At 39.6% G+C, this 15,892-nt stretch overlaps 1 protein-coding gene across 1 annotated transcript; it reads right to left on the bottom strand.

Moving 5' to 3' along the window:
- Positions 1-2,237: 2,237 nt before the first annotated feature.
- On the bottom strand, positions 2,238-15,326 carry Ms4a3 (membrane spanning 4-domains A3). The gene is given in 7 exon segments (XM_052711802.1): positions 2,238-2,445; positions 2,448-2,507; positions 3,859-3,960; positions 5,696-5,854; positions 9,679-9,735; positions 12,885-13,022; positions 14,140-15,326. Coding segments are annotated over 7 exon segments (693 nt in total). The 5' UTR covers positions 14,278-15,326; the 3' UTR covers positions 2,238-2,406.
- Between the last annotated feature and the right edge of the window lie 566 nt (positions 15,327-15,892).

Here is a 15,892-nt window from a genome sequence, read left to right as displayed (position 1 = left end):
GCAACAAGATCAGTCAGCATGCCTATAATAGCACTAAATGGACTGGTGGATTATAAAATGAAAGAGAGAAATAAAGAGAATGTGAAGGGGGAGAGAGAAAAGTTAGGGATTGTCCAGAAGAAGTGGGAAGAAGGAACTGGGGGTGGATTTCATCAAGATACATTGTATACATGGACAAAAATCTTCAAAGAATAAATAAAAGATGTTCTAAAATTATGTTAAGTCAAAATTTTCATATATAACCAGAATGTTAACAAGTTATTTTTTTAATAATTTTTTTTATAAATAAACAAGGATAAACAAGCAAATCATGAAAAAAATGCAGGAGAAATCTGTCCTAGATAGTAAGAATAGATAAGTGATGTTATTAACCTACAATAATGCGTTATCCTAACAAGAGGGGAAAATGTCACTGAACTAGGAAGTGTGTGTACAATTCTTTATCTGAATATTGCAACATTTTAGTGGAAAGTTCTAGAATTTTTAGCTTTCTACAAGGATGTTATAATAACAGAACAATAATGTCATTCTCTATGGATGAAAATGAAATTCATAACTTAAAACATTTAAAAATATAATAATAAAAAGTGAAACAATATCTCAGACCTTGAGGAAAGAAAAGTTTTTTTGTTTTTTCTTTTTACAAAATGAAAAATGCATAAATCATACTTAAAAGTTAAATTGACTACAGCAAGAGTTGGGGAAACCTGAAAAATTGAAGGAAACAAACAACAAAAATGGAAATTATTGACTACAAAATACAGGTCTGGTGAGATAACTCAATTCATAAAGTGCTCACTGTGCAAGCACAAAGACATGGGTTTGATCCTGCATTAAGTAAATTTTTTAAACTGAAATAAAAGCCAGGTGTGGTGCCATACCCTGGTAATCACAGCAGTGGCAAGGAGTAGACAGGAAGAGCCTTGGAGCTCCTTCGTCAACCAGCTGACCCTAATTGATGAGCCCTACTTCCAGTGAGAGATCCAGTCAAAAACTGAGGCATGACACCTGGGGTTGTCCCCTGGCCTGCATACACTCACATCATGAACTCAAGAGCCATCAGATTCTAGATCCAATCCCAGGAGTGTTTAAGTTAAAGTCAATTTCTATTTTCTGAATTTCTCTTGTGTGGCCTTCAGCTTAGTGATTCAGCAACCTTAAGTCGTTATCTCCTAATGGTTTCTATTTCCAGTTATATTTGAGTTATATATTTTATGAGAAAGTTATAAAGCCTCCATCTTAGTGGAGATGACTCCACACTAGAGCCAAACCGTTGTCTGTGGAGATGCCGTGGACCAACACAGTCATCAAGGTAAGTATCTAAATAGAGTTAGATCATTCAGAATGTGTCCCTGAACCTCAAAGTGAGGTCACTTCCACCAAAGACTGAAGGTGTCTGTCAATTCAGGATGTAGGGAATGCTAGTGTTAAAATCACAGTTTCCTTGTACACTGTTAATATGTTCTGATAAGGGATGCTTGAAGACATATTCAAATAAAAGGAAGTAGATTATCTATAACATAATAGAAGTAGAATTAATGAAAAAATGGCCATACAGATGTAAGTGATATAACCTGAATTTGAACCCCAGATCTGTCAGATTTGTCCTTGCTGTTCATGTCTCTACTTTATAGTTTGCCAAGGTCCTTTGAGGAACAAAAGCCACTAATCCAAACCACCACTGTGTTGGGACATGTGCAACTCCCAGAACCTAAGTGAAATAGAAACCAAAGCTTTAAATTTCAAGGATAGTAAAGTGTAAATTAATCACATTGGCTTTGTTTTGTTTTTGTTTTACTTTCTAGATTGCAGTACTGATGTCATCCAAAATCAAGAGCATTTTTTTTCTGTGCTGAAAAAAAATTTGGCTCATTCTCCTTCCCATAAGGTAGATGCAATTTGGATTTTATGGAAAATGCACACAATAGGGATTATAGCTGGATGTGGTAGCTCATGCCTGTAATCTTAGCAGTTGGGAGGACTGTGAGTATAAAATATCAAACTGGGTATGCTTGTGCATGCCTCTAATCCTGAAACTTGGGAGGTGAAGGTAGGAAAATCAGTAGTTCAAATACAGACTTGGCTACGTAGGTTGTTGGAAGCCAGCCTACTACAGGACATGAGATATTGTAGAGAGAGAGAGAGAGAGAGAGAGAGAGAGAGAGAGAGAGAGAGAGAGAGAGAGAGAGAGATCTGGAAACAGCTTTGGAAGAATGACCATCGAAGCTGCAAAATCCAAGAATGTCTAAGGAAATATATTTATTCATCCAGATCTAGAACATGCTAGTGGGTTAACAGGGAAGGGAGAAGGGTTGGAACAGATGCCCAGCTTTCTCATGGGTAGTGCCATGACAGAAGGGTTGCATTCCATCTGCTCATTCTCGCCTGAGTTCTCAAGTGAAGTTCTCACTCTGTGGTGATTTGAGGCTGAGTGTTCAGGTTCTCTCAGAATCACTTCCATCAGGAGGTATTCCTGATTCCACAGAATTAGGAGGTGAAGAAATTGCCTAGAAAATGAGACATCAGTTCTCAATAAGAGGATCATCATCACCCCGACCACTCCATCCTTCCTTATTGCCACCATGATCACTACACTACAGATCCACAGATACTCTTTCACTGATGATTACTCTGTTAAACACTGAATAATAGTTACATGCATATGAATAAGGAGACAAACAGAAAATTTTTATTTCATTTCTATGGGTTGCTGCTACATATGTGGTTTCAGAACTGAATATGGAGATTGTGCAGAGGAAAGTCAATAAAAATCAAATGCATAACCTATCCAAGGTGTTTCTGGTCCTGCTTGCCCCTGTTGAATTGCATGCCTTCACTGTGGACTTGGTTCTGAACACACAGCATTCTGCTGCCACACCACAAAAACACCAGTTGCTCAGGTTGTACACTCTTTGTATGGTATGAATGGCAGCAACTTCACTTCATAAAAGCATAGTAGTGTAACAACAGACAGCAAATACCTGCAATTTTTTTCTACAACTCTTCCTTAGCATGCAAGCATCAAATTAGCATATATTTGGGTTGCTTTGTGTCAGAGTGTTTGATTTTAAAAGTTGCTGTTTGTTGACTTGTTTCAAAAAACATTGTTGAATGAATTTTGACTCAGGATTAGAATAGAATTTTCAGCAGCTTTCGAAATGGCTGTAAACATACTAAACATATTCCTGTCATTTTGTACTATATGTTAATACAAAGCACTATTCTCAGCCTTGACAATAATAAAATCAGAATATTAATCAACTCTCAGGAACAAGATGATATCCATCCTGCAGCATCTAATATATATCCAAGATTTCATTATTATGGAAACATAAACAAGCACATTCATTTCATTAATATGCACATTTGCTTTGGTCTTTAATGTGGTAAAATTACATAGCAACTAATTGTTTTAAATAAATTTCTTTATTATTTATTATCCATAAATGTTTGATCTGAATACCTATTTTGTATAACTACATATGTAGGGCTGTGTAAAGCTTTCTTAGGCAAAAAGAAATTGAAAGTAGAAAATTTTAAGAACCCAAATTAGAAGCTCTAAATATCTAGCAAGAATATGTGACCATCCTGAGTCCGTACAGCTCAAAAGTAAAAACTTATAAAAAATAATTAAAATTAGTTTAACCACATTAAAATATATATTAATATATAGCTTGCATTTTCAAATCTGAATCATTTCCAGCCTTACTTCATCTCACACTTTGATGTAATAAATAATTCCCAGAACCCCACTAATCATAACCATATAAAAGTTTCTCATTCTGAAAGTCAGAAATTACCTCACACATTGTGGAATTTGCAGATGATAGAACTTGCTCATCATTTACACAAACTCACCTCTCTTGAACCACAACCATTTCCTAGGCACCACATGGCTGAGTTGGAAATGGTGATGGCCAGCTCCAGCAGGGTGAGGATCAGCATTAGAGACACAAGGCCCTAGGGAAATGATGCCTCAGATTAAATCAGTGGAAATATTCAGTGGGAAAAATTGTCAGCAAAAAAAAAAAAAAAAAAAAAAAAACAGACTGCAAAACCCTCAACAGGGAATAAAGTGAGATACAAATTAGACAGAAGGTGCAGACACACAAATTCTGAAGAAGAGATCCAGTATCAATCCAAAATCGTAAAAATATTGTCCCAGGAGAAAGACATATGTTATTTCTAGATTGACCTGTGTGAACTAGTGAAAGGGAGAAGAAATCATAGAAGAAAATTTCTGACACTATCACTAACACTTATCAATATAATAAATTACAGAAATTAATACACAGTTTAGCAAAATGGACAAAAAAATGATCCCTCCATGATTCCACCAACAGGATTTCAAAGGGGAGGGGTAGGCATTTCTACTAGGTCAAAGACCAAAATATAATGCTAGCAGAACCATAGCACATTACTGCAGAAGTTACCTTTCTATTATTGCTGATCACCTAGAAGAAATACATAATCAAAATTTTATGGAGGGAAAAATGCCACTTAATCCAGAAAAAATAGACTCAGATAAATATAAATTTAGGTGATTAAAAATACAATAAGGGAAGGACTAGAGAGGCGGCTCGGCAGTTAAAGGCATCTGTGGCTCTTATAGAGGACCTGGGTTCAGTTCCCAGCACCAATAGGGTTTGTCACAACCATCTGTAACTCAAGTTCCAGGAGATCTAATACAATATTCTGATTTCCTCAGTCACCAGGCATGCATATAATGCATATACATACATAATGCAGGGAACATAGACAACATAGTCACATAGTCACACAATCTAGCCCATAGATAGATAGATAGATAGGTAGATAGATAGATAGATAGATAGATGGATGGACAGATGGACGGACAGATGGACGGACAGACAGATAGATAAAGATAAATGTGGCTTAGTTGATAGAGTATGTTCCTAATATGACCAAACATTCCAGACTGCAGAATAACCTGTGTGTCTCTGAAGTTTGTTTCATCAAACAAAGGTATGTGAAATAAATTGTTATTATATTCTCTCTGGAGAGTATAATAAATAGTAGTAATAATAACACAACATGATAGTTAAGCCCTGTTTTTATTACTTATCAAATATTGACATATTGAGTTTTACACCAATTAGACATCAAAATGCCCAACAGTCCAACTAAGAAATGGGCTATAGAACTAAACAGAGAATTCTCAACAGAGGAAACTCAAATGGCTGAAAGACATTTAAGGAATTGCTCAACATCCTTAGTCATCAGGGAAATGCAAATCAAAAAGACTCTGAGATACCACCTTACACCTGTCAGAATGGCTAAGATCAAAAACACTGAAGACAGCTTATGCTGGAGAGGATGTGGAGCTAGGGGAACTCTCCTACACTGCTGGTATGAATGCAAGCTTGTACAACCACTTTGGAAATCAATATGGTGCTTTCTTAGAAAATTGGGAATCAATCCCCCCCAAGATCCAGCTATACCACTCTTGGGCATATACCCAAGGAATGCCCAATCCTTTAGATGGGTGTTACTCATTATTATCTTCACTTCAAAGATAAGAAAATTAAAATATAGACAGTTTATCTAATGTGCCCTTTGTTACAAAACTAATACAGAGCAAAGCCAACATTCAAGTTAACATAGTACATAACACACTGTTTTTCTGTGTATTTTGAATGGTTTGAAATATGTTATTAGCAGTTTTAAAACATACATTTGATGTGGAACCCAGGTAAATGCATAAGTCAGTTGACTGTGAAGACTGGCAACTCTTGAAAGCCTGGGTATTGACTGCCAAATGTACAGAAAGGAAAGCAGTCCCAACAAATGCAATCATAGTACTGGCAATGTTCATCCCAAAACTGCTTTGCATCTAAAATAAAAAAAATAGTTCATTAATATATGTAGAACATCCTTTAACACCTTGGCAACATTCCATTTAAAGAAGTTTCTATTTACACACCCAACAGCATTCTAGATGCAGCACAAGCTCCCATGAGCAAAGATTCCCCCTTGGTACAATCTAGCAATTAAGACAAAGAGGTTGAGGTACACAGCTCAGTTGGTAGAACACTTGCCTAACATATATGAAGCCCCAGGATCAATCTTTAGTACTGCATAAACTGGGTGTTGTTGAGGATGCCTGTAATTCCAGTACTCTGTGAGAGCAGAAATTAAAATTCAAAGCTACCCTATAGTGTTTGAAACCCTATTTCAATTTTAAAAAGAAAATACACTAGCATATAAATTATGCCATATTTTCAAGTAACTAAGTATTGAGGCTAATAGAATGGTATAAGAAGAATGGAAATCTAGTGAAAGGAGTGGAGGTTTGTAACATTAAGTAATAATAACGTACGGAGTCAGGGATATATAATTGAGCATTTCCCCAGGTGGTCCAGAGGAAGTCTGGGTAAAGAACACAGTTCAAAGTCCCTGAGGCCACAGTGTCCCCAGGATACAAGAGAGCCAAGATGGATGAGATTAGGAAACTAAGTCAAAATTAATAGAGAGCTGTATTATAGAAAGCTCTGTAATTCATGAAAAAAAGTCTTGAGTTCTAATTCTGAGAAAAATACAAAATTGTTGGAGGATTTTGGGCAAAGAGGTCAATAGCCTAAAAAGGGTCACTTTGTCTTTATTGAGAACAGGAAAAATCAGGTTCACAAATGGAAGCAGAGAGCCCACTTAAGAGACTACCTGGAATGCCATCAGAGGAAAGATGAGAAAGACCAAGCACAAGCTTAACTTGATGATGGAGCCCAGGTGATTTGCTGAAATACTAGCTTCAGAAATGTGAAAAAAAGAGATTGGGATATGCTCATATTATCAGCCTAAGAATCTGGAAAGATGAAATTTCCATCAGCTGACATGAAGATGAGATGTCACAGAACAGGTTCCAGGGATAGTTTAAGTTGGGTTTCAGACTTTTCAGACTTCTAAATGGAAGCAAAGTCGATGATCCAATCTGCTGCTCAGGAGAAAAATCTTGGCAGGAACATATATTTCAGGAATGTGACCACAGAGGTGTCATTTGAAGCAATGAAAATGGCTGAAATCATTGAAGTAAATATGGACTGAGCAGGGTAACTGTAGACAAATTGCTAAAAGGTCTTATTAAATAAAAAAAAACCTGGAGCCAGATATCAGGGTTAAAACCTGAGAGATCAGAGGAATAGGAAAAGCCACAAGCCAACTTCCCCTTACCAACTCTCAGTTTCCAAAGAGACCTACTTCCTGTATACCCACACCTGTATGTCTTTCTGTTCTGCTATGTCATTTGCTCTTTCTGTCCAGCTACATCACTTCCTCTTCCTGCCCAGTTCTGTCTCTTCATGTCTGTCTGTACAGACCTCCAAACCTTTATGGTTAACTAGTATTGGAATTTCAGGCATGTGCCACCACGCCTGGCTCTGTTCCCAGTGTGGCCTTGAACTCAGAGAGATCCAGACAGATCCCTACCTCCTGAATGATAGGATTAAAGGAATGTGCTACCATTGCCTGACTTCTATGTTTAATATAGTGGCTGGCTTTTTCCTCTGATCTCCAGGCAAGCTTTTTTTATTAAAGCACAAATAAAATATCATCACAGGTATCTGCCAAAGATAGGAACATTGAGCACCCAACACTAAGCAGTCTCAAGAAAAGGAACTGGGAAAGAAGACTGTAAAGGACAGGAGAAACTATTGAGATGTGCTGGAGCCCAAGAGAAAAAATATCAGGAGAGGAGGTGAGCTAAATGCTGCCCATAGGTAAAGTCAGGTGACAGACAAGAACTGAGCACTGTTTTAGCAACCTGGATACTTTCAACATTCTTAAGGAGGGAAGTTACAGAGGACAGGAAATTGGGAAGATTTAACTGCAACAGAACAGACAAGAATTGGAGACAGAGTATGAATAATTCCTTTTAAAATGGAGTTTAGGGCCACGCAGTGGTGGTAGATGCCTTTAATCCCAGCACTTTGGAGGCAGAGATAGGCAGATCTCTGTGAGTTTGAGGCCAGCTGGGTCTACAGAGCAAGTTCCAGGACAGCCAAGGCTACACACAGTGATCTTGTCTTGAAAAACCAAAAAAAAAAATAGAGTTTATGCATAAACAGAAAAACAAACTGCACCTGGCTATCAGGAAAATGTGGGGAGGTTTTTCTTTGGGCCGCCAGCTCACAAAAAACGACATGGAGACTTATTACTAATAATGAAAGCTCAGCCTATAGCTTAGGCTTGTCTCACTAGCTCTTATAACTTAAATTAACCCATTTCTATTAATTTACTTTCCTCCTTGTGACCTATTACCTTTACTCTGTACTGTCCATGCTGCTTTCCTGCTTCCTGTATCTAGCTAGCAACTCAGCTCTTCTTCTTCTTCTTCTTCACAGCATCCCCTCTGCCCTGAAAATCCTGCTATGCTGCTGGCCATTGATTCAGCTTTTTATTAAACCAATCTTCACAGTGTACAAAATGATTATTCCACAACAGGAAAAAATAATGCCAAGATGAGATAGATAGATAGATAGATAGATAGATAGATAGATAGATAGATAGATAGATAGATAGATAGTAATGTGTTTTGGAGTGATGAATTTACATAGTGGAAAAGGACATGGTCTAGAACACCCAAGTAGAAGAATTAGCTTTAAAGAGTTCCTCCATGGTCAAAGGCTGGAGGAAAACACACACTGGAGCAGATCTAGTGCACACACAGATGTTACAGGGTGTGTGTCTGAAAGTCTCTCCATGACTTCGTTTTCTCAGAACAGGGAGCAAGGCCATCATCATGGAGTGGGGATGAGAGAAAAAAACGGGTGTTTGAGGATGGAATATTATGATGAAACAGCCATGACGGGACAAGGGAAACAGAACAGACAGGGGTTAAATGGCTAGATAACTCAGAGAACACACAACAGAGATTTAGTAACTTTGTAATGAATAATTAAAAGGGCCAAGCAGTGGTGGCTCATGTCTTTAATCCCAGCACTCAGGAGGCAGAGACAGGTAGATCTTTGTGAGTTTGAGGCCAGCCTGGTCTACAGAGTGAGATCCAGGACAGCCAGGACTACACAGAGAAACCCCATCTCAAGAAAGAAGGAAGGAAGGAAGGAAGGAAGGAAGGAAGGAAGGAAGGAAGGAAGGAAGGAAGGAAGGAAGGAAGGAAGAGAAAGAGAGAGAGAGAAAGAAAGAGAGCTAGAGAGAAAGAAAGAAAGAAAGAGAAAGAAAGAGAGAAAGAAAAAGAGAGAAAGAGAGAGAGAAAGAAAGAAAGAGAGAGAGAGAAAGAAAGAAAGAAAGAAAGAAAGAAAGAAAGAAAGAAAGAAAGAAAGAAAGAAAGAAAAATGATTAAAAGGATAGAAATTTTTGCTTTCAATTTTAGATGTAGTAGTGAAAGACCATTCACTAAAAATACTTTGTTAAACCTAACAACACACAAAAATTATGGAGCCTGCTTCTAAACTTCAGATTCACTAGCTATTCAGAATAACAATCCCAGATATGAGTATTCACGGTTTATCTGATTTCCTTTATTGTCTACCACTGAATGCTTGAAGAAAATTGACTCTCTCTCTCTCTCTCTCTCTCTCTCTGTGCATTAAATGAGACTTGATTCCTCAGCTGGATTCACCAACCTCTGCTTTCCTACTGTTGATGAGTAGTTTGTTTCTGCTCCTCTGGTCACAGAGAAAAAGAGGAAGAATTGACACTTACCAGCATTCTTGTAGGTTTTCTCCCTGATGCAACAGTCAAGGACCCTGAGCTGATAAACTGTTTAAAATAGGAAGTAAGACAGACAAAGGGACATTTAGTCTTGACCACTTTCTCCTCAGCATTCCCTTGACAGTAGTTATCTAATAGAAGTTACACAAATTTACACAAAGTGTATTTCACATTACTCATTATTTTATATGACTAAAATTTTAACATAGTTCATATTCTAAGTAAATTCATCATAATTTCATTTTGTTTATGTCTAGCTTTTAACAGGTGTATATATGGATATAAATAATGAATACTATAGTTATGCTCTTGTTTATGTTGATATATATTTTTAAAATTCTTGTATCACTGCCCATGCATCTGATTTATCTGTCTAGATGCTTCAAAAGAGAATTTATAAATCTAAATGGCCATTCTGTATTCTCTAGTTTTTAAATCACTGTTTTAATGTGTTATTATTTCCATGACTCTAATTTTGATAAATAGAATTTTCTATACATTTATGATTATCCAAACCATATTTTAAATAGGTAAGATTTAGAATCCTTTACCATGTTACCAAATGTTGGAGAATAAAGGCTTGCTAAATAAAATGCAACTACTGAATTCTGAAAGTCAATGAAATGATTCCTAATGATATTCTACTATACTCATAGATTGGTGCCTAGTCCAATTGTCATCAGAGAGGCAGCATCCAGCAGCTGATGTGAGCAGATGCAGAGACCCACAGCCAAACACTAGCTACAGCCAAAGGAACCCTGCAGAAGAGGGATGGGGGAAGGATTGTAGGAACCAGAGGGGTCGGGGACAGTAGGAAAACATGGCCCACAGAATCAACTAAGCAGGGCTCATGAGGCTCACAGAGCCTGCATGGGTCTGAGTTAGGTCCTCTACATATATATTGTGTAGCTTGGTGTTCTTCTGGGACTCCTATCAGTGGGAGTTGGGGGGTGTCTCTGACTCTTATCTGTGCTGGGACCCTTTTCCTCCTACTGGGTTGCCTCATCCAGCCTTGATATGAGGTTTTGTACCTAGTCTTATTGTAACTTGCTATGACATGTTCAGTTGATATCCCTGGGAGGCCTGCTTTTTTTTTTTAAGGGAAATGGAGGAGGAGTGAATCTTGGTGGAGCAGGGGACACTGTGAGAAATGGAGGGAGGGGAAACTGTGGTTGGGATATAATATATGAGAAAAGAATAAAAAAGAAAATGCAGGAACAGGCTTTGAGCTCTGCCTCAGATTAAAAGAGATTATCACAGGTCTTTCTGTCACTGTACTTCATAAAAGAGCACCTTTGTTTTCAATACCAGCTTCATCTCATGGGTGGATTACTAAGCATTTCTTCACCTCAGCTTCTTTCTCCATCTAACATCATATCCCCATGTTAATATCACCTACTAACAGCTGTGTGGTGCTAAAATGATTGATAGAAAAATGGGAGTTCCTGTTTGCCCAGGATGCAGGAAGCATCCAAATTAACAATAATGTATAGCTCTCATTTAATTTCAGAGATTTCCAAAAGAAGATCCTTTTGCTATTTCTGAGAGCCTAATAAGGAAACTGAGGGCAGAATTTCACATTTAATCTCTAGCACCACATCCTTAATAGGATTCTAAAAGATGAAGCCATAGAAAGAAAGCACAGTATAGTGGGCACACAGCAGGCATGTTCATGGTAGGGAGGGCTTGGACTGGAGTTGATGACTACAGGCAAGGGCAGATAAGGAGAACGGGTCATACACCTTGGACTTGCCCTGAAAGTGTCTCTGAGCCAGAGAGAAGCTTCTAGAATTGGAATCAATGATCTAATCTTTTGGTGATGCTAAAGTGACACCAAAGGGCTCCCTGGTCCCTTCCCTTTTTAAATTTTATTTTATGTGTGTGAGTGTTTTGCCTGCATGTATGTCTACACACATATGTGCAGTGCCTGTAGAGGGTCAGAAGAGGGCATCAGATCTAGAACTGGAGTTACAGATGTGGGTGCTGGGAATCGAAGCCGGGTCCCCTGGAACAACAGCCAGTGCTCTTAACTGTTAAGCCATCCCTCTGGCTCCCTTCCATTACAAAACAAACTAATCTCACTTTCTGAGAAAATAAAACTCGGTGCTTGTGGAACACCTGAAATTCTTCCTTTCTATCTTTTCTAAAATTCAGAGCAGAAACTCTTCACTTGGGTTGTCAAGATTTATTATGCAGAACAATTCAGGAATATTTCAGAGTTTAGCTCTTCCATCAAAAAAAAATTATATTATCTCACAATGTCAGGAATGTCAAATCCACAGTACACGCTTCATACCGTGAACTGAAAATACACACAGTCTTTTATCAGACTGAGAACTGATACCAGCCCTCAATCTATTTTTATGACTCGCATAGTCTGTTATTGTCTTTTGTTCCTTCTCACTCCCTTAAGACCTCTTTTCTCCTTTCTTGGTCTCTATTCTAGTTTCACAACTTATGCCCCCCCCACACACACATTTAGGCACATATATAAACATTAAAATCTAGGCACTGCATAGAAGAGAAAACATACAGAGTTTATATTCCTGAGTCTATAAAGCTTCAAAGCTATAGGATTCTGTGTGTGTGTGTGTGTGTGTGTGTGTGTGTGTGTGTGTGTGTGTGTGTATGTGTGTGTGTTTGTACATATCCAAGAACTCTAAGTCCCACCCAGGAGATAGAACTGGCCGTGTCCATCATGCCCATCAATGCCTTGGTGCAGGGAGGAGGGGCTTGGACCTGCCTCAACTGAATGTACCAGGCTCTGCTGAATCCCCATGGGAGACTTTTGCCTTGGAGGAGGTGGGAATGGGGGTGGGTTGGGGAGGAAGTCTGGGGGGCGGGAGGAGGGAGGACAGGGGAATCTGTTGTTGTTGATATGTAAAATGAATAGAAAATATCTTAATTAAAAATACATGGATAGATAAATAAAATGTGTTACATATGCATAACAGAATTTTATTTGGCCATAAAGAAATGTGAATCCATAACTTGCATAGGAAAATGGATGGAACTGGGAATTATTATACAAAGTGAAGTGGTTCCCATAAAACAGAAAGAAAAATTATTTTGCCTACTTTTGTCAGAAATTATAAATCAAAACCACAGCCGCTAATCTTCAAAGAACACTTTCATATTGCAGCACACTAGCCGTGCCCGATAAGAGATAGTTTGTGGCTGAGGAAATGAATACTCACGAACACAGCACCCCAGAATGGATAGCCTGTGTAGAAGGTGAAGAAGAAAAAATGCCTGAAGTAGTGGGACAAATATTGTAAACACCCCAAAAATACACCCAGAGCCAGAATCAGTATTCCATTCAGGATCTGGATGGCCTGTAAGAAGAAGAAAAAAAAGATAAAAGGCATACTACCAGTTTTATTTTCCTCAGAAAGGAGGAGATATCATGACTTTAAATGCTTAAAATGTGAAGTTTAAATTAACTGAGCAAGATCTTGTTCTAAGAAGATTTTGTTTAGAACCATAATACGACAAAGGAAAACATCTGTTAAATTTTTATTTTAAAATTTTTTATTTAAAATATAGAATACGGCCACCACTGATGACACAGGCCTGCAGTCTCAGCTACTTGGGAGAATGAGGCAGAAGCATTTGTCTGAGCTACAAAATGAGTTCAAGTCCAACCTGTGTGATTTAGTAAGACCCTGTCTAAAAATGCACAAAGGGGTGGTGCTATAGGTCAATAATAGAGTGTTTTCCTGGCATGCATGAGGACCTGGGTCCCATCCCCAGGACCACAGTGAAGGAAAAGAGGGAAAGGAAGGGGAGAGAAGGGAAGGGCAGGGGAGGGGAAGGAAAGGAGGAGGGAAGAGAGGGGAGGGAAAGAGGGAGGGAGGGGAAAGAAAAGAGGGAGGGAAGGGGAGGGGAGGGAAAGAGGGAGGGAGGGGAAGGAAAGGGGGAGGGAAAGGGGAGGGGAAGGGGGAGGGGAAGGGGGAGGGGAAGGGGAGGGGAAGGGAGAGAGGGGAGGGAAAGGGGGAGGGGAGGGGAAGGAAAGAGAGAGGGAGGGAAGGGAAGGGAAGGGAGAGAAGAGAAGGGGAGGGGAAGGGAGGGGAGGGGAGGGGAGGGGAAGGGAGGGGAGGGGAGGGGAGGGGAGGGGAGGGGAGGGGAGGGGAGGGGAGGGGAGGGGAGGGGAGGGGAGGGGAGGGAAGGGAAGGGAAGGGAAGGGAAGGGACTTCACAGAACTCAACCTCCTGATATGAGTGATCAGAAAGCACCAAGAAGCAATGAATAGCCTTAGAAGAAACTCTCCAGGGTTTGCTAGGACACTCTACCCCATGAGAGGCTGAGTCTCCATGTCTACTCCTCAGGGCTCGATGGCCCCATCTTGTCTTCAATGACTTAGTGAGAAATAACTCAGCAGTTTCAGAGGGAACCCATGTAATCTTCTGTTACTTCTTGTACAAACCGACTTTGTGACCAAGGCTGACTTACCCCAAGGGCTTGCAGTGCTCCTCTTTGAACATCACGTGATCCATCCAGGAGCTGATAACCAGAACCATCAGTCTCCTCTTGGTTCACGTGACCTGCTGAGGTTCCCAGTCCTGCATTATCCAATCCCTGGGAGGCCATTTGGGGCTGCTTGTGGCTGTCCTGGGAAAGAACTCAAAAGCTTGATGCTCCCTTCTATCACTTTCTAGCAATATTTTTTAGTGTAACAGGAAATTTCTGTTTTGTTCATTCATCAAGATTACTCTCCCGAGTGACAGGATTCATAACCTGCTCTGTCCCTTTCTACCCTAGAACTGCTCCCTTCACAAAGCAACCCCTCCCTCCCCTCTACAACTTGGCTTGGATAGTACCTTTCTTTTACCAAACCAAATTCCAGCCCATGAGTCAAACTTTCAAGAAACTCCTTTTAGTCCTGGCCCAGTCTGAATGATGAACCATTTCTGCCTGCTCTGGGAATCCACTCAGCACCCCTTTAACATTCCTCAGTCTGAGTTTCAATTTTCAAGGTGTTTGCTTGTGTCTCTCTGTGTGCTCATCATCTTTACTCTACTGTCCCACTGTCTCACAGTTGGTACCCAGCTAATACATACTTCAGAAATAGCCATGTCTAAGGATAATAATAGAAAATCCATCAGCAGGCACTAGGTCTTTTTATGTTGAAAACACCATAGAACAGACTTGGAGGGAAGAAAATGTAGTCTGACACATCATTGACTTTTTTTTTTTTAGAAAGAATCAAAGATGAGCTTCCGCCTTCAGATAAAGCAAACTATGTTCTATAAAATATGGTCAATTAAGCTTTTTTGAAAATCAAGAAAACATAGGCTTCTTCACATCATATTGAGAAGCTCACCTCCCCAGCTTTAACTGAGTAGCCAAAGTTCTTCTGGGTGTTTTATTCATATCATCTCTCAGGACATCCATTGGAATGGGTATTGTCCTTATGACCCTTTCCGTCTTACAGATTAGATGGGGAAGCTAAGAAACAGAGAATCAAATAACATCCCCAAGTCCACCAGGCAGGAATCAAAGAAGCTAAGGATCAAAATCTGCCTCTAGTTATCACTACAGTCTTCCTCTGAGCCTGTGCAGGAACTGTCTCACCAAACCTCAATCATAGTTCAGGAGTGTCCTCTCATAACCAGAGCTGGCCACCAAACTCAGAGGCAGCCTCTATATATATGAAAGTGTGTGTGTGTGTGTGTGTGTGTGTGTGTGTGTGTGTGTGTGTGTGTGTGTCTGTCCATGTCCATGTCTGTATTTTCCAAATAAATAGCTATATTATGCCAAAAATAATGGCACCCAGGGTAGCATCTGCATTCTAAAGGCAGTCATCCATACATCTAAAAATTCCAAACCTTTACTGAGCAACCAAATAGAAAGCGTTTAGGCATCCCAAGAAGGCCATCGGAGGCACCATTAGCAGACAGAAATGCAAGAATTCCTATGGAGTAAGGAGCCTGTAGGGTTTACCTTGGAGACTTCAGGCTTTGACAGACTTTTTTTCTTGCAAGTCCATCTCGTTACAGAAGAGGAATCAGTCTGCCCTGCAAAAAACAGCCGTCTCTTCTTCCTCAGGTTAAACGAATCTCTTCCTTGTGCAATACCTCAGCAGATCCAGTGGAAGTGTTTCTGCTGGCTGCCTGGAAGGTGTGCTAATCATACCCGTATTTGAAGGCACCAATGACCCATCCACTTCCCCAAGGCTCACCCATAAAGAAGGAAGCTGGTATCA

This window comes from Peromyscus californicus, unplaced genomic scaffold (assembly GCF_007827085.1).
Source record: "Peromyscus californicus insignis strain IS unplaced genomic scaffold, ASM782708v3 Scaffold_4__1_contigs__length_199733344, whole genome shotgun sequence".
Classification (NCBI taxonomy): domain Eukaryota; kingdom Metazoa; phylum Chordata; class Mammalia; order Rodentia; family Cricetidae; genus Peromyscus; species Peromyscus californicus.
This window is presented reverse-complemented; position numbering and strand designations above follow the sequence as displayed.